This window comes from Octopus bimaculoides, chromosome 15 (genome assembly GCF_046866305.1).
Source record: "Octopus bimaculoides isolate indiv1 chromosome 15, ASM4686630v1, whole genome shotgun sequence".
In the NCBI taxonomy this organism is placed as follows: domain Eukaryota; kingdom Metazoa; phylum Mollusca; class Cephalopoda; order Octopoda; family Octopodidae; genus Octopus; species Octopus bimaculoides.
In genome coordinates, this window is record NC_142942.1 from 25,550,930 (window position 1) to 25,570,545 (window position 19,616).

The 19,616-nt window shown below is 39.3% G+C and overlaps 1 protein-coding gene across 1 annotated transcript; it reads right to left on the reverse strand.

Moving 5' to 3' along the window:
- Positions 1-18,832: 18,832 nt before the first annotated feature.
- On the reverse strand, positions 18,833-19,306 carry LOC149132446 (uncharacterized). Its single transcript, XM_089363348.1, has one exon. The coding sequence runs from the start codon at positions 19,304-19,306 to the stop codon at positions 18,833-18,835; it is 474 nt and encodes a 157-aa protein (XP_089219474.1).
- Positions 19,307-19,616: the final 310 nt, after the last annotated feature.

Sequence of the window (19,616 nt, forward strand, 5' to 3'; positions counted from 1 at the left end):
TATCCCAGAGTATGGTTGCTGTCTCATTTTCTGCGACCTTTTCTGGAGTCTGCCTGTACCATCTTTTTTCTGTTGTTATTCCATAGTATTGGTATAGCTTACAGTGTATATAGGTCCCAACTTTGTCGTGTCTGTGAATATTCCAGAGACAATATAAATTATTGTTTCTTCTCCATCTCTACACATTTTGCAGTTACGTGTTGTATTTCTTTCCGTTACATGTTTTTGGTTATTTCTGGTGGGAAGGCTTTGATTTTGTGCTGCAATTAAAAATCTTTCAATCTCTGCTTTGAGTGCTCAGCTTCTCAACCAGTGTTGTGAATTTACTTTGTCTATTTCTTTTCTGTTTAGTTTAACCCAGTATTTGCCATGAAGGGGCTTTTCTTGCCAATGTTTTATCATGATCCGTTGCTGTTCCAGTTTTAGTTTGGATTTCAGTTGTTTTAAAGCTTATGTTGTTTCTTCTTTTTCTTCATAATTGTTAGGTCCTATGACCTTTTTTGTATTTGTCAGCATCCTTAAAGAGTGAAAACAGATTTTTGTTTTGTTCGTGTTTTGTTACTGTTTGTATTAGTTTTCCTAGGTGTTTCTGTAGACCTATGGTGGTTATTTTGTAATAGTTTTCTAGCTGTATAAGGCCTCTACCACTTTCGATACGTTGTATATATAACCATTCTATGTCAGACTTTGGGTGGTGCATTCTAAATCCTGTCATTATTTTTTGTTTTCCTGCCTATCATTATTATCATTATTATTATTATTATTCAGTAGTTTTATTTTTATAACGTGCTTTCACTTCACTACCGAGCGCAGCTCTGTGCGCCTTGGGTATGTGCTGTGGTTTGCTGTGGTGCTCTTATGTTTACTGTATTGAAAGTGTTTTGCGTAGAATGTGTGCAGTACCCAGTAGTGCAATTTTCTGTATGTTATATATATTTGTAAGTCCTGGTGTTTTTGTTATGTATTTGTCTGAATATTTTTTTATTATACCTAAGGCACCTACTATGATAGGAATTGTTTCTGTTTTTAGATTCCACATTCGAGTTATCTCTATTTCCAGGTCTTTGTATTTTGAAAGTTTTTCCATTTCTTTTAGAGAAACGTTGTCATCTGCTGGTATTGAAACATCAATTAGAAGGCATTTTTTTCCTTCATGATCTTTGACAACTATATCTGGTCTATTTGCCTTAATTTCTCTATCTGTGTGTATTGGCATATCCCAGAGTATGGTTGCTTTCTCGTTTTCTGTGACCTTTTCTGGCGTGTGTTTATAACATCTTTTTTCTGTTGCTATTCCATTGTTCAGTAGGTTTATTTTTATAACGTGCTTTCACTAAACTACCGAGCGCAGCTCTGTGTGCCTTGGGTATGTGCTGTGGTTTGCTGTGATGCTCTTATGGTTACTGTATTGAAAGTGTTTTGCGTAGGATGTGTGCAGTGCCCAGTAGTGCAATGTTCTGTATGTTATATATATTTGTAAGTCCTGGTGTTTTTGTTATGTATTTGTCTGAATATTTTTTTACTATACCTAAGGCACCTACTATGATAGGAATTGTTTCTATTTTTAGAATCCACATTCGAGTTACCTCTATTTCCAGGTCTTTGTATTTTGAAAGTTTTTCCATTTCTTTTAGGGAAACGTTGTCATCTGCTGGTATTGATACATCAATTAGAAAGCATTTTTTTTCTTCATGATCTTTGACAACTATATCTGGTCTATTGGCCTTAATTTCTCTATCTGTGTGTATCGGCATATCCCAGAGTATGGTTGCTTTCTCGTTTTCTGTGACCTTTTCTGGCGTGTGTTTATACCATCCTTTTTCTGTTGTTATTCCAGTGTTGGCATAGCTTCCAGTGTATATAGGTCCCAGCTCTGTCGTGTCTGTGAATATATTCCTTCTTAGCCAGGACTGGGCAGCCAGAGATAATATGATTTATTCTTTCTTGTCCATCGCCACATATTCTGCAGTTACTTGTTAAGTTTCTTTTCATTATATGTGTTTGGTAATTTCTGGTGGAGAGGCTTTGGTCTTGTACAGCAATTAAAAATCCTTCAGTCTCTGCTTTGAGTCCTGAGCTTCTCAACCATTGCTGGGATTTTTCTCTGTCTATTTCTTTTGCATTTAGTTTAGCCTAGTATTTACCATGTAGGGGCTTTTCTTGACATCGTTTTATCATGGTCCGTTGCTGTTCTAGTTTTAGTTTTAGTTTGGATTATTATTATTATTATTATTATTATTATTATCATTATTATTATCATCATCATCATCATCATCATCATCATCATCATTATTATTATTATTATTATTATTATTATTATTATTATTATTATTATTATTATTATTATTATTATTATTTATTTATTTATTTATTTATTTTCTTCGCACAGCTTCTAACGCATACCTTGTTGTCAGCTGGGCATGTAATATCTATGATCCAGCTTTGTTTGCCTTCTTTTTCAATTAACACTATGTCTGGCTTCATATCTTCTTTCTTATGGCCACAATCTTTCATCTTACACAAGCCTGACCTTCTTACTTCCAATAAAAGTAGTTCTGTGGCATTTTTTACATACTATGCTATGTTGTTTTCTTCTGCTCTAATGCTGTGTACGCATCCAATCAGTCATCTTCCCCCTCTTTTTCTTGGTACGTACAGTCTGTCTATCTCACTTTCCGGTTGGAGTATCTCATATCTAGTCTGCAAATTCCTTGTCTTTCTGTCTAAGCTATTTAATTCGTCTACTGTCCGTGCGATTACCCCTGCTCCATATCTAAGGAGTGAAGCCGCCGAGGTTTTGTTAGCTTCAATCTTATTCCGTCCGTTTAATTTCGACTTAAGTATTAGTCTCAGTCTGCACAAGTACTCCACCTTAAATTTTTCTGTCATTTCTTTCTCCATCAGTTTATCCATTTCCAAAATCCCCAAGTACTTATAACCCGTCTCTTCTATTTGCTTCATAACCTCCCCTGACGGTATCGATTGCCTGTCCATACATTTGATTTTGCCTCTCTCAAGCCTAACACACCACACTTCTTCGGTCCGAACTCCATTCTGATATCAGCACTGAAAGTATACACCGTATCAACGAGGGAACTGACTTGGGATTTATCTCTACCATAAAATTTGAGGTCATCCTAGAATAACAAATAGTTGACTTTTTGTTGACGGCTTTTGAATACATAACCAGCTTTTGCTTTCCTCTGAATCAGTGTTGGTGGTATCAAGCACAGTACAAAGATCAGTGGGCACAGGCAATCTCCTTGGGAGATGCCCCTCCTGATTTCTACTGTCGCTAAACTTCTTCCGTATGCTGTTACGTCCGTCCTCCACTTCGCCATACTTTTTCCAAGCAATCGCTCAACGTTCGATGCAGTACCAAATAGGTTCATACATTCCATAATCCAAGAATGTGGGATCATATCGTACGCCTTACGATAATCGATACATGACATTGCTAAGTTAGTTTTCCTCCTCTTTCAGTCTCTGAGTACAGTTTTGTTTACCAGGAGTTGATCCTTGGTACCTCTGCACTTATGCTTGCAACCCTCCTGCTCATGTGGCAAGACTCCATTTTTTTCCCAGATGTTCGTACATTGACTCTGTGACTATTCTAGTCAATAAATTTCACATAAGTGTCAAGCAGGATATTGGCCTGTAGTATCGTATTACCTTTTCGATGTTTTTCAAGCACAGCACTGTACGACCCATTGTCAACCATTCTGATGTTTTCTCTATCAGTAATTAAAAATGGAACAATGTGAATTGGTTCTTTTCAATGCTAAGGTCAGCGCTCTTATTGATCGCAAGTAGTAGTAGTAAACACATTTGACCTCTTCTGACCCTAAGGGTGTGAGGCCGCTTTTGTCTCTTTATCGCACAGGAATACCCATTGCTGTACACTTTACCATTTGCCGATTCTATTTACAGACCTGTAGAATTTAATCTATTCCCCAAGCTGTCTATATTGCTCCTACTAGTCCCTTAAACACTCGCATAACAAAAGTTGAAACTAAACAACATTCAATAATACTTTTTAATAATAAATGGAAATAATAATAGCGAAGGTAATAATGGTGATGGTGGTAATAATAATGATAATAATAATAATAATTTGGCCAAAACTCCTGTCGGATCAGAGGAAATATTAACAATGACAAATAGTAGTAAAAACTGAAAATAACAATATCAGTGATGATAATAATAATGATGAACGGAAGCGGTTGGAATATCTCTATGCTCTGATTGATGATACATCTTATGATGGTATCACAATAGCAACACTGGTATTTGCGCAAACTGACAATCGCTACCTCTTATGAGTGACTGAAAAAACAAAATATTGTGAATAACGGTGGTAATGAAACTGAAACCCTTGATAGTGACAGTGTTACACCCGGCAGGCTCAGATATATCGGTCCGACTCCAGCCCGTTGTTATTCGGCAAGCGACCAGCACTCACGGCGTAGATGGAACAAACAAGTCAATGCTGTGGTCATGGAGTGTTACTACCTGAGCAGCCCAGTAGATGAAAATAGTGCTCAACTTAGGGGTTACCAACAACGTATGTATGATCATTGGAGAGAAAAGGGATTGTTTCAACTCACGGAACAGAGATTATGTGATGAAGCTAGAGAAATAAGAAAAAATCGTTGGTTCGCAGAATTTGGTTCAAAAGACGGGTATTGGAAAACAGCAGCAGAGTAAACGATGAAAATACAATTCCTACTGATAAAAGTAATCTCATAGCAGAAAACAGAGGTTAAATCTCTAATAAACCACAGGAAAGGAACAGTGATTGCTTGCTCAATGAGAGACATATAGATGGACTGGAAGAATACAATAAAACTAATGGTGACATGACAGATGGGCAAAAGGCAATCTACGACAGAGTAAAGGCAAAGCTACAGGAGAATGATTGCGACATTATTTGCAACTCGAAAAAGTTTGATCGGTGGAAATTGAACCAAGAAACGAAAAATGTGAATGAAATTCCAAAATACATCAGAACAAAAACCATCACAGAAACAAATAATTTGATCAACAAAGCAAGTATTGTTGTATCAGAAAATGCGGGTGTTGACGCCAAGAAAAAGAAATATAATGTGAGTGACAAAATAAGAAGTAAGATATGCTCTCGAATGACATTTCTGTGATAGACCGAAGAGAAAAGGGGGGGGGGGGGTTAAAAGCGAACAAAAATACAGCTCACTGAACAGGAAGTATAATATTGAAAGAAAGGACCTCAGACAGTGCTTCATTGCAAAGAAAGCAAAAATGGTTACGACCAAAGAATGAAGTATTACCAGCAGAATAGGTTATTCAGAGTAAATCAGAAGAGATTCTACAAAGAAATAAATGGAGGATGTACAGATGAAAAGTTGATACCAGATAACATTGAAAGTCAAAGACAAGGAGCACAAGAAGGATGCTGAATGGTTGCAAGAACTGAAACAAACATTAGTCTGTGAAAAACAGGCAGAACTAGTCATTTCAGTTGGGGAAGTGAAAGAAATCAGCAAAAAAGGCCCCGGGACCAGATGGAGTTCAAGGCTACTGGATCAAAAGATTTGGTGAATATCATGCAGGAATAGCTGCACAACTCAACACATTGTTAAATGCCGACCAAGTAACACCAGAGTGGTTGATTATTATTATTATTATTATTATTATTATTATTATTATTATTATTATTATTATTATTAGTAGTAGTAGTAGTAGTAGTAGTAGTAGTAGTAGTAGTAGTAGTAGTAGTAGTAGTAGTAGAACTTTATAAGACGCTATCGTACATTAAATTCAACTTATGTTGAAAGCCAACAAAGAAAGTTTGGTTTAGAAGAGTAGAGATGTATTGAAAGATACAGATAAGGAAATAATTTTATTATCAAACGCAGGATAATGCTAATAATATAGCATGAACGGGATAAAGTATCCACATCTTGCAGAAAAATCTGTCGGCGGCCAGCCATGAGACTTGAGCTTACATCTCTACGTTTGAGAATAAAATTATTTCTTTATCTGTATCTTTCAATACATCTTAACTCTTCTAAAGCAAACCTTGTTGACATTCAACGGAAGTTGAATTTAACGTGCAGTAGCGTCTTATAAAGCTAGATTTATATATCCTAAATTTGGAAAAGAATTTGTCGTTGGGTCAGTTTAGCTTAATGGTAAAGCATTGGACGCGTAATCGCAGTGATGTTAGTTCGAGTCTCATGGCTGGCTGCCGAGAGATTTTTCTGCAAAATATGGATACTTTATCCTGTTAATGCTATATTTTTAGCATTATCCTGCGTTTGAGAATAAAATTATCTTATTATTATTATTTGGGGGTCGATGGAATAAGTACCAGTTATGCACTGGGTTCGATATAACCGACTATCCCCTTCCCACAAAATTTCAGGCTTTGTGCCTTTAGTAGAAAGGATTATTAGAATCTCTAGTGATTCAAACCTAAATGATGCTGGACCGTTAAGGAAAGGCCTTTCGGCCGGCAATTGCTGTACAGATGCAGACTAACCTCTGTCGTTATTCTAAGAGAGCATCAGTACATAATAAAGTGATGGGAAGGAAATTGACAAGTGAAAAGAACAGGATAGTGATGCAGTGCTACCTGAGAAGTGAACCTAAAGTAAGAGGTTACAGAAAACGTGTTAGCACTTTGGTTAAAGAAAAGTACATTTCATGTAACAGAGCAGAGGATAGTAGACCAGGCTAATACTATTAGGAGAAATAAGTGGAAGACAGAAATGGAGGTAGAAGATATCTCGAGATAATTAAAAAAAGAAAGACAAAGAAGTAGAACAGCCAAAACATGCAAATCAGGATGAAGCAAGGTATAGTTCAAACCAACGAAGAGCCTACAAGAAAAATAATAGTACCACCACTCATGGAGAATTAACATCATCAACTTAAGAGGAAGATCAGACGATATTAAATGAGTTGAAGGAAGTAACGAGTAAGGCAGAAAGAAAAAGATTACCAGCATTAAAAGGTACTAAGTGATAATATTACTAGGAAAGGAGATTCTGTTATCAGTAGGATTGATACTAAAAATATAGGTGACACTAAATTATTTATCTACGCAGGAAGGTTAGTAGTTATTAGCATATTAGGCATTCCTCAAGGAAAGAATAGGAAGTATCAGATGTGAAATTGATGATTAGAAATTTAAGAAAAGATCTGAATAGAATAGAATTATGGAAACAGGTCAAGTTAGGAAACATAAAATCTAAATCGACTCTTGAGAAAAATACTTAGTCAAAGAAAAAGAATTTGGGGTAGTCATGAAGATTCAGATGTTATGTCGCAACCGGACGTTTGCATTGCGAAACCCAAAATAGGGCGAAATCACGTGATCTAGCAGTTCTGGCGGCTGTAGTAGAGAATTATCGTTTCTCAGTGATATAAATACGAGTCCTTTTATGCATCACAAGTCCATATGAGAGGTTCTCTCTTGGCGAACAACGCAATATTAGGTGTCCTTACAAAACATTCACGTTAAGTTGGACATACAGATTGCTCTTCGGTATTTATACTACTTCTATTGCCATTATATATGTATATGTATATATATGAATGTATGTATCTTTTTTTCTTTACTTGTTTCAGTCATTTGACTATGGCCTTGCTGAAGCACCGCCTCTTAGTCGAAGGAGTTGACCCCTGAACTTATTCTTTGTACGCCTAATGCTTATTCCATCGGTTGTTTTGCCGAACCGCTGGGTTATGGAGATGTAAACAGACCAACATCAGTTTTCAAGCGACGGTGGGGGGGAAACAGACACAAACACACACATAAATACACAAACACGCGCACACACACGCACACACACACACGCACACACACACACACACGCACACACACACACGCACATGTACACACATATATATATACGACGTGATTTTTTCAGTTTCCGTCTACCAAATCCACTCACAAGACTTTGGTCGGCCCGAGACTATAGTAGAAGACACTTGCTCAAGGTACCACCCGGAACCATGTGGTTGGAAAGCAATCTTCTAACCACACAGCCATGCCTGCGCCATTCTAAACTTGTTAATCATTGTCTTGACAAACTCACTTATGATATCTGAAAGGTCACAGAAGTCACTAAAAACATCCTTCTCTAACACCTTGAATCTCTCTCTCAATCTCTCTCTTTCACTCTCTCTCTCTCTCTCTCTCTCTCTCTCTCTCTCTCTCTCTCTTTAATGGCTACCAGTTCATCTTTCGTAAAGCCAGATGTATGAGATTCTATACAGTAATGGCCAACGTATCATCACCACTAGCAACTCCCACTATTGCTTCTCACACCCAGATCTAACTTAATACCGCCAAGGCACCAGATGCCTAATCTGCGATGGTTCCATGAGCAGAGACTTCGAAAACATCCAGCGAACATGTTTCCTCCAAAAGAAATTAATATCTAAACACTATAAGAATTTTCGAAACCTCTAAATATTAATAGCACTTAAGTAAAAATCTTGCGATCACTTTAAATGTTCGGCTTTATAATCGCTGAAGATCACTCCTGGCAACTGCATATGCCGAACATAGGAAAGACTGTATCTCCCCAGAACCAGAAAATATACAGCTTTCTTCAATTACTAACCCTTTACAAAAGTGAAGTGAGATCCCGAATGGAAAGCTGCTCCCACATCTTACACGGTGCTGCAGCTACGAACATATAAAAAAGTCGATCTCATTCAAAGCGAAACCACCAAATATATTGGAACGAAGTCACTCACCAACACGCTCTAAAGTCTGGTCCACAATTCTGCTGTCTCCTCTCTTTCCCTACTCAACCACTACAGTGAATTCTGCTCCACGTAGCTGGTTGATATCATGTCACCTCCATACAGTTACTTCCAACTTATTTTCTCTCCTCCTCATGTCACACATAATGTGTCCGTTTCCAGTCTCTGAACAAACCAAAACGTTTAGTCCTTTAATCTTATCTTGTTTCGTCCTCTCCTCTCTAGAAGGTCAAACTTCCTGGACATGTTCTTGTAGCAACTGTTTACTTGCAGTATGATGAGCAAAACGTTAACGGTTTCAATCTTACCGGTGTCAGAGGTTCAGCAAATACTATGGGCAAAGCCCCTTCCTCAGAAACAAACTAACGAATGAAAAAGCTTAGGAAACTTAATATTGATTGATCTGCTTGCATCATATTTACAACTGTTTTTCGTTTTCTTTAATCATAGACAATTTTTAAAGTATATTAGAGCGAGCATGCTAAACGCATCTGTTTACCGAAATGAAAATATACTTTTCCAATATTTTAAACTGCTATTTAATGTCCAAACCAATTCGTTTAATCTTTATTGCTTTCATTTCACGATTGACATTTTCCTGTCTGTACCTCTAAGCCAAAGGGAATGAGTATTAATATTAATTTACCCCGAAGATTGAGAGTTTGACTCATATGACAGTTGCTATAAATTTAAATAAACTTTTTTTAAAATATATTTATTATAAAACTCTTCCAGTGAGTATGTGCAAAGTATGGTGTCAAACAAACCAAAGGAAACTGGAGAAAATGTGATTTCGCGTCATTTTCAACCCAGCCATTCATCAAGTAATATAAATGAATATTGCATGATTTCATATGCTGTAATTCATGGCTACCACTTCAGTTCTGCAACTGACAGCATGTAAGAATTCTCTATTCACTTCTGCTATTTCCTAATATTTGTACCAAGTAACTAACTGCATCCCATTAACTTACGTTTTGTGAATAAATGATGAGAATAAGTTCAACATTAGTGTAACATAAAAAACGAAATCTAGAATATTTTATTTTGATGTGTTTCATACGACAAATTGTTGGGTTTGCGGATGAGAGTTCGTATAGCATTGCATTCCTGCTTACTTCACTGACAATTAGGAATCCAAGCCATCTGCCTTGAATGTATAATTACAGCAGCAATTTTAGAAGAATTGGAATATATGCCGCTACATGTACGTATGTATGCATGTATGTATGTATGTATCTATGTATGTGTATGTGTATATATGTATGTATGTATGTATGTATGTATGTATCTATCTATCTATCTATCTATCTATCTATCTATCTATCTATCTATCTATCTGTCTGTCTATCTACCTCTCTCTCTCTTTATCTATCTATCTATCTATCTATCTATCTATCTATCTATCTATATATATATATATATATATATATATATATATATATATATATATATATATATATATATTCTTTTATTCTCTTATTCCTTTATTTGTTTCAGTTATTTGACTGCAGCCATGCTGGAGCATCACCTTTTAGTCGAAGAAATCGACCCCAAGACTCATTCTTTGTAAGCCTAGTACTTATGCTATCGGTCTCTTTTGCCGAACAGCTAGCTACGGGAACGTAAACACACCAACATCGGCTGTCAAGCGATGGTGATGGGGACAAACATAGACACAATGACACACACACATAGATACACACACACACACACACACACACACACACACACACATCCATCCATATATATATATATATATATATATATATATATATATATATATACTATATATACTACATATGTGGGAGATTCTGTCTGTGGGCGTGTTTGTGGAGTTGTTAGCTAACTCCTCCTACATCGTTTTATCGATTTTGATGAAACTTGACCCGTGAGTAGAACTCATTTCTGAAAACCTCGTGGAATACTCAGATGGTTGAAAAAGAATCGATAATAGGGCCCCTGGAAGAGATCCTTATATATATCTAATATATTTCATTTTAACACCCAAGGGAAATAACCTATTCATTTTCCTAAAACATTTGGTATAAATCAAATTGAGTATACTTATTTCTTAGTATTTGAACTATAAGGTATTTTCGCAATTTATCCTGTACACCTCTTAAACAAGTAAATAGTATTTTCGTAAACAATAGATTCACATATTTCGGTTAGTGACTTATTCACGAATCTACCAACACTAGCGCCGCTGAGGGTAACATTCTCTGGAAACGCACAAAATTCCTTTTCAGAGTTATTTACTTTTGAATTGTTATTATCTCATATCTGATTAGCCTGTTATTACGTAACATGCTTCACGATTTTAGTATACATACCTTATTAGTATTTGTTCCCAAGTTCTATATACTCTAGGAACACATTAAAACTCTTTTCGGGGCTACTTTATTTGAATTCTTACTGTCGGGTAACTAATTTCATGCTATTACATAACTGACTTCACAGTTTCGGTATTCATAACTTATTGGGAATTCCTAAAAACAAGATCCTGTGCAAGTTCGGTATTCTCTGTAAATGCACAAAAACCGTTTTCAGGGCCACATACTTTGTACTGTTGTTATTGGAATAGCGAAACAATTACGAGAACGGAAGCAAGGGATAATCCTCGCTTTCCCGGGAATTACGGATACGTCAGCTAGTAATACATATATGCATACGACGGGCTGTTTTCAGTTTACTATGTCTGCCAAATCCACTCACAATACTTTGGTTGGTCCGAGGCTATAATAGAAGACACTTGCCCAAGGTGCTACGCAGTGGGACTGAATACGGAACCATGTGGTTACGAAGCGAGATTCTTATCACATAGCCATTCCTGTGTAGTAGTAGTAGTAGTAATAATAATAATAATAATAATAATAATAATAATAATAATAATAATAATAATAATAATAATAAATAACAATAATAATATTGGGTTGTCCGGAAAGTTTGTGCCGATTTTTAAAGGAAAGAAAAAGGTCAGTAAATACTTGCCATTACATTTTTAATCAACAAATACGAACCATTTTGTTGCACAATGCGCTTCCATCTTTTCCTTAATGTGAAAATACCCTCTTCCCAGAATTCAGGTGGTTTCATGGCAAAGAATTCATCAAGGTATCTTTCTACGTCACCCAAGGAATTGAAATTTTTACAATTAAGACTATTTCTGCAGAGACCTGAATAAGTGGAAATCCGAAGGAGCAATATCTGGTGAATATGGAGGGTTGGGTAACACATCCCAGTCGAGCTGCAGCAAAGTAGTTAATAATAATAATAATCATAATAATAATAATAATAATAATAATAATAATAATAATAATAATAATAATAATAATTAATTCGCTTTATTGGCCACAAAGGCTAATATCAATTAAAAACATATAAGGACAAAGACAGGACGAAGGTTACAAAAGGTTTTGTCCGAAAAGGTAGCAAAATTCGTCTAAACAGAGGAAGAAAACGGAGAAAGATATAATAAATAAATAGATAAATAAATAGATAGATAAATAAGTAGAACTCCCAAAGGGGGAGGCGCTTCGAAAAAGGAAAGGTTACACGTGGAAAAACCCATAAAACCACGGGGGCCTGGTCAGAAAAAATAAGAAAGGGGTATAGAGCCCTTTCTCCTTTTACATTACCTTTTTTTTCTTTTTTTTTGCCACAGGTGTATTCTCAGAATTGGTCCGTTTATACTGGCCATTCTTCCAACAGTCACCCATCTTTCAACGAATTTGCTATGAGACAGCACTTCCCTCTCTACTCTCATCTTCCTTTTCAAGTGGAACTTGAAAAAGTTGATGAGGCCTTGGCCAAAGAAGAAAGTGTCTGTCTTTAGCCCTTTCAAACGGGTCCACCATATCACCTCTTTCGTTACAACCACTAGGCATAGAAAAATTGCCTTGCCCTCCCGGTTAAAGGAGGTCGGCGGGTCAATTCTCACGATGGATTCAGCTGATAGCCGGATCCGTCCTACACGTGACAGTAGCTGTTCGATATAGACCCACAGGTCAGCAATGCTGGGGCATTGGACGAGTGCGTGCAGAACGGTTTCGTCCTCCTGAGCGCACCTCGGGCAGGCCCGGTTGACGGCACTTCCGTGTCGGTAGAGTTTATCTCGAACAGGTAGCGCACCTCGGTAGCACTGCCAGACGAGGGACCTTTGGAAATTATCCATGGGCCCCGGTCCGAAAGTTCTCCTGAACACACTGTTTAGTTGATTATCCTCGACGCCTAGAGTTTCCCCGAGAACGTCGTCGCACTTTTCTCCCACTAACCCTCTATAGAACGCTAGAGTGGAGCTACTACCGATCGCACTGCCCGCCTGACTGAGGGCGGTGAGAGCTTGGCGGCACTCGAGGTGCCAAGCGCCCTTTCTCGGTCTACATTTGATCCAGGATTGCAGCTCTGTTAAAGAAACGAGCTGCGGAAAATTGCGTCTGACGAAGGGCGACCACACCTGTTCACCTTCCAGGAAACGCTTGCGATGTCGTAGCCTGAGCGCATGTTTGCGCATCAGCAACCACGGCATGCCAAGGCCTCCGTTCAGCGGCTGTTGACAGCAGATGGAGCGCCTGACCAGTGGTACCTGACCAGTGGTACCTGACCAGTGGTACCTGACCCTTCCACAAAAAGTTGAAGAGCAAGCGTACTATCTTGGTTAACCAGCGGTCGGGACAAGGGACGACGGTCAAACGGTAATAGATGACGGATGCGATGTACGCATTCGCCACCTCCGCTCGACCTTTCAAGGAGAGCTTCCTCTCAGCCCATTTCTGGGTGAGGTTGGCCATCCTGTTCGTCACTTCTTCCCAATTTTTCTCCAACTGGAGGCCGGACCGAACCAGACCCCGAGCAGTTTAACGGGTCCGTCTGTCCAGCACCCTACGACGCTGTTGGACGGCATGGACTTGCCCCTCCAGGTGCCTAGTTGCAAGCCCACTGACTTTTCCGCGTTAATTTTCGCACTTGTCACCGCTTCATACTCGTTTAGTGTCTCGCCAATCAGGTTAATATGCCTGTGGCTCGACACCATCACGGTGACGTCGTCGGCATAGGCAGACACGCTCCTTCCACATCCCAGATCACGCGGGACGCCACTCAAAGCCTCCAACTTCCGCAGTAATGGCTCGAGAGTCAATACATACAGAATGGAGGAGAGAGGACACCCTTGGCGAACCGAACGCGAGATGTTGAACGGTTCCGATAGATGGCCGTTCACCCGTATGACCGAGCAGATGCCGCTGTATAAAGCAGCTATCCACCCGCGGAAGACCGGACCGAAGCCAGCTGCCTTGAGAACAGCTGCCAGGTATCGATGGTCGACCCTATCGAAGGCTTTAGACTGATCTAAATTGATCAAAGCCCCACCCGCGCCAGCTTCGTTACCCACCCTCTCTATGATGTAGCGCATGAGATGGAGGTTGTCGTGGATAGACCTGGTCGGCACGGCGCATGTCTGCGCCTTGCTGATCAGTTTGCCCAAGACAGGCGCCAATCTCTTGGCTAGCACCTTGGCCAAGATCTTCAACTCTGTATTGAGCAGAGTGATGGGCCTAAAGTTCCCTATAATGTCCCCCTTATTTGGGTCCTTTCTTAGCAAAGCTACCACTCCTCGACAAACAAAAGCAGGAATTCTCCCGTTTTGTTGCCAGTTGCAGTAGACGTTTGCCAAGACGCCCGCAAACAAGTCTGGCATTGACGTATAAAGCTCGTAAGGCAGACCATCCAAACCCGGCGATCTAACTCTCGTGCAGCCTTTCATCGCTTCCTGTACTTCCCAGGCAGATATGGGTCCTTCGCAGCACTCGGCTTCACTCGTCGAGAGTTGCGGCAGGCCGTCTAGGTACACACCGAAGTCTGTTCCGTCGTCCGTCCTACCGTCGTCCCGAACAATTGAGCAAAGTGCTGCTGAAAGGCTGCACACATCTGCTTCGGTTCCGAAATCTCGCAGTCGTTCTGGTCCACCAAAGACCGAATGGTCGCTCTGTTGCCACGCTTCGCCTCAACCACGCGGGCCCATCGAGCGGCCTTAGTCCCCTCCCCGCTGGCCTACAGAAAATTCTATCTAAGTACGATCTAGACGACCCGATGCGATTTAAGACCGCAGTAAAGTAGTTAATAATAATAATAATAAGCAAGACATGACTGAGTTGGCCAGTATTTACACTGGACAATATGTCGGCATTATAAAATCAAAACCACTTACAAATGGTATAAACACCATCCTGAAGCTGTGATTGAGGGAGAAATGGATCGATTCTTTGGGACTTCCCCGTACATACCGACATAAAAGCTGATAAACCGGATATCATTATAAAAGATCAGACAAAGAAGATGTGTTTATTAATTGATATGAGTATTCCCTCTGATCATAATATAGCGACGAAAGAATTTGACAAGATCAGTAAATATAAAGACTTGCTAATAGAAATTGAAAAAATGTGGCACCTCAAGGCGACTACCATACCAGAGATTGTAGGATCTGTAAGAATGATAAAAAAAAAAAGGTACTGAAACCTATTTGAAAATGATATCAGGCTTCCCATCCCTACAGGAAGGGAAAAAAATCGTGCTAAGTGGAACGACTCATGTACTGAGAAGAGCATTATCGCTGTGAAAACAACATCCATTCGTGAATTTTTATTTATTTATTAATTTTTTTAAAATACATATTTTATCTGAATTTGCGTGTGTAAACTGGGAATGCATACAATGAATTTCTCTGCCCTAGGTGTACGGAAAACACTCGGCGAGAAATGGAAGAGAATTTGAAGAAAGAAGAAAAAAAACAATAATAATAGTTTCAAATTTTGCTACAAGGGCAGTCATTTTGCGGAAGGGGAATTGTCGATTCAATCAACCGCAGTGTTCAACAGGTACTTGTTTTATCGACCCCGAAAGATAAAGTCGACCATGGAGGAATTTGAACTCAAAACGTGAAGACAGACGAAATACCGTTAAGCATTGCGCCCGGCGTGCTAACGATTCTGCCAGCTCGCCGCCTTATTAATAATAATAATAATAATAATAATAATAATAATAATAATAATGATAATAATAATAATAATAATAATTACCAAAAACATATAATGAAAAGAAACATAACAAGTAACTGTAGAATATGTGGAGATGGACAAGAAACAATAAATCATATTATCTCTGACTGCCCAGTCCTGGCTAAGAAGGAATATATTCACAGACACGACAGAGCTGGGACCTATATACACTGGAAGCTATGCCAACACTATGGAATAACAACAGAAAAAAGATGGTATAAACACACGCCAGAAAAGGTCACAGAAAACGGGAAGGCAACCATACTCTGGGATATGCCAGTACACACAGATAGAGAAATTAAGGCCAATAGACCAGATATAGTTGTCAAAGATCATGAAGGAAAAAAATGCTTTCAAATTGATGTATCAATACCAGCAGATAACAACGTTTCCCTAAAAGAAATGGAAAAACTTTCAAAATACAAAGACCTGGAAATAGAGGTAACTCGAATGTGGAATCTAAAAACAGAAACAATTCCTATCATAGTAGGTGCCTTAGGTATAATAAAAAAAATATTCAGACAAATACATAACAAAAACACCAGGACTTACAAATATATATAACATACAGAAAATTGCACTACTGGGCACTGCACACATCCTACGCAAAACACTTTCAATACAGTAACCATAAGAGCATCACAGCAAACCACAGCACATACCCAAGGCACACAGAGCTGCGCTCGGTAGTGAAGTGAAAGCACGTTATAAAAATAAAACTACTGAACAATAATAATAATAATAATGATAATAATGATAATAATAATAATAATAATAATAATAACAACGACAACAACAACAGCAACAACAATAACAATCAAGCAAAGTAGATGAAAGAAAGCTTTAAGCGAGAATATCTGAGAAATGCCAGGTTAAGTATTGGGAAATAGACTCAATAGAAAAAACAAAATCAGGGCAAAGAACACATGGGCAGATTTCTTAATGCGATACGGCACAGGTGTTGTTAGATGGACAAAGAACGGGCTTGAGGAAATGGCCAGGAAAATTAGAAAAGTGATGACAGTTAACAAAGAACTACACCCAAAAGGCGATACTGACAGACTATATGTGCCTAGAAATAGGGGTGGAAGAGGTCTCATAGGATGCAAAATCTGTGCTGTCAACGAGAACAATCTGGGATGGTACATCAAACTACTGAACAATAATAATAATAATAATATGCCTTGATGTAGTACCAGACATTGGCTCTCATAACTTCTGATGTTAATTGATTGGAAGTGTTATCATATACATTATTTTGTCTCGGTATAAATGTTTTACTCAATACTTAAGATTTGCTTGTCAGTTGTTTGACCATAACCAGTTGAGCATGTCCTTTGGTGGCTGACGATATGTGCATCTCTGATTCAAGATCCATTTGAGTTGGATGGGCTATTCGACGTCAAGCAAATTCTACTTGGTCATTATCGTGATATGAGATCACTATGTCGCGCACATGTGGTTGTGATGCATGTACCTGGTGTACCCTTATCAGACCATGGCCACCTTATTATACGGTCATACTGGGCTTCGAACATTTTACCTCAGTGTCACTTTGATGGCATGCACTGCTCTCTCACACAATAATAATAATAATGATAATGATAATAATAATAATAATAATAATAATAATAGTAGTAGTAACAGCAGCAGCAACAGCAGCAGCAGCAGCAGTAGCAGCAGTAGCAGCAGCACCAGCAGCAGCAGCAGCAGCAGTAGTAGTAGTAGTAGTAGTAGTAGTAGTAGTAGTAGTAGTAGTAGTAGTAGTAATGATACACCAGAAAACAGAGTTATTAGGGACAGCTAGGATTCTTGGCCTCTAAGGTTACTCGTTGTAGCCTGATGTTAGGAATTTTTATTTCCCCACAGCGTGAGCTGTTGTAATAATAATAATAATAATAATAATAATAATAATAATAATAATAATAATAATGATGATGATGATGATGATGATGATGATTTTTGTATCAATCACAAGGGTATACATTAAAAAAACATTATGGACAATACAGGACAAAACAAAGAGTGTGTTTTTGTGAGGGTTCTGCGTGTAAACAAGACTAACAAAATTTTTAAGAAAAGAAAGAAAAAGCAGTTAACAATGTGTAATCCTCAATAGGGAGGCGACGTTCGAGGGCTGTTCGTGGAAAAACCCCATAAAAGAACCATGGGTACTTAGGTGCTTTTCTTCCTCTCCTTTTTTTCCCAACTACAGGTGTATGCTCACTCGTACCATTCTCGCCACTTTCATCCACCTTTCAGCAAACTGGCAAGAAGACAACACTTCCCTCTTATTTTCTTGGCTAGAAGACAACACTTCCCCCTTATTTGCCTTTTCATGTGAGACTTGAAGTTCATCAGAGATTGGCTAAAGAGAAAATTATTTGTCTCCAGCTCCTTCAATCTCATCCACCATGGCCACCAGGCATATAAAAACAGCCTTTCCTTTCCTGCTAAAGGAAGGCGGCGGGGCGATCTTCACAATGGATACCAGTTGGCAGCCGGATCCGTGCCACACGTGACAGCAGGTGTTTGACATAAATCCACAGGTCAGCAATGCTCAGGCACTGGATGAGTGCATGCATGCTTGTCTCGTCATCCTGCATGCATCTCGGACATGCATGACGGCACTTCTGTGCCTGTAAAGTTTATCTCGAGTAGGCAAAGTTCCCCAGTAGCACTGACAGGCCAGAGATTTTTGTAAATTATCCATCGGTCACGGCCCGAAACTTCTCCGGAAGAGAGTGACTAGGTTATCTTCTTCGACACCCAAAGTCTCTCCAAGAACGTCGTCGCACTTTTCCTCCACTAATCCTCTATAAATAGCTAAAGAGGACGTTTCACCTACCGTACTGTCCGATTGGCTGATGGCTGTGAGTGCCTGGAGACATTCCGCTTTGCAAATGCTCGCGCTCGGTATCTGTTTCTCTCGGCTCATTTATGAGTGAGAGTAGTCATCCTGCTCGTTATCTCGTCCTGGTTTTGTCCATTTGGAGGTCCAGACCAAACCGAGCAATTCAACCGGTCCAGGTGCCGAGCCGCAAGCCCATTGATTTTTCCTGGTTAATTGTAGCTCCTGACGTCGCCTCGTAGTCCCCGAGAGCTGTGCCGATCATTTCTATGAGTTTATGATCCGACACCATTACGGTGACGACGTCGGCATATGCCGACACGCGCCTCCCACATCCTATGCCAAGCAGGATGCCTCTCAAAACCTCCAGTTTATGCAATAGTGGCTCGAGGGTCAATACGTACAAGAGAGACGAGAGAGGCAACTTTTCCGGATCGAGCGCATGATGTTGAACGGGTCTGAGAGGTGACCGTTCAATCTGACCACTGAACAGATGTCGCTGTGCATTGCATAGATACAGGCCCGAAACCTTTAGGACCGCCGCCAGGTATAGATGGTCGAAAGCTTTAGACTGATCTGAATTGATCAGGACCCCACCTGAGCCAGCTTCTTTAGACACTTTCTCAATGACACATCGCATGAGATGGAGGTTGTCGTGGATAGATCTATTGGGGATGGCACATATCTGTGCCTCCCCTACCAGATCCCCGACGACAAGCGCCAACCTCGCAGCAAGGCCAAAAGTTTGAACTCTGCATTCAGCAAAGTTATGGGCCTAAAGTTGTCATTACAATCCTCCTTGTTCGGGTTTATTCTCAGCAACGCCACCGCCCCTCGGCTCACAAAACTGGGAATTCTCCCATTCTGTTGCCAGTTACTGTAAACGCTTGCTAAGAGGTCATCGAACAAATCTGGCATGTAAGCGTAAAGCTCGCAGGGCAGAACATCCA

What these genes read in the sequence shown, in the direction of transcription:
- LOC149132446 (XM_089363348.1), bottom strand. Translation starts at nt 19,306, where the DNA reads ATGCGATGTGTCATTGAGAAAGTGTCTAAAGAAGCTGGCTCAGGTGGG.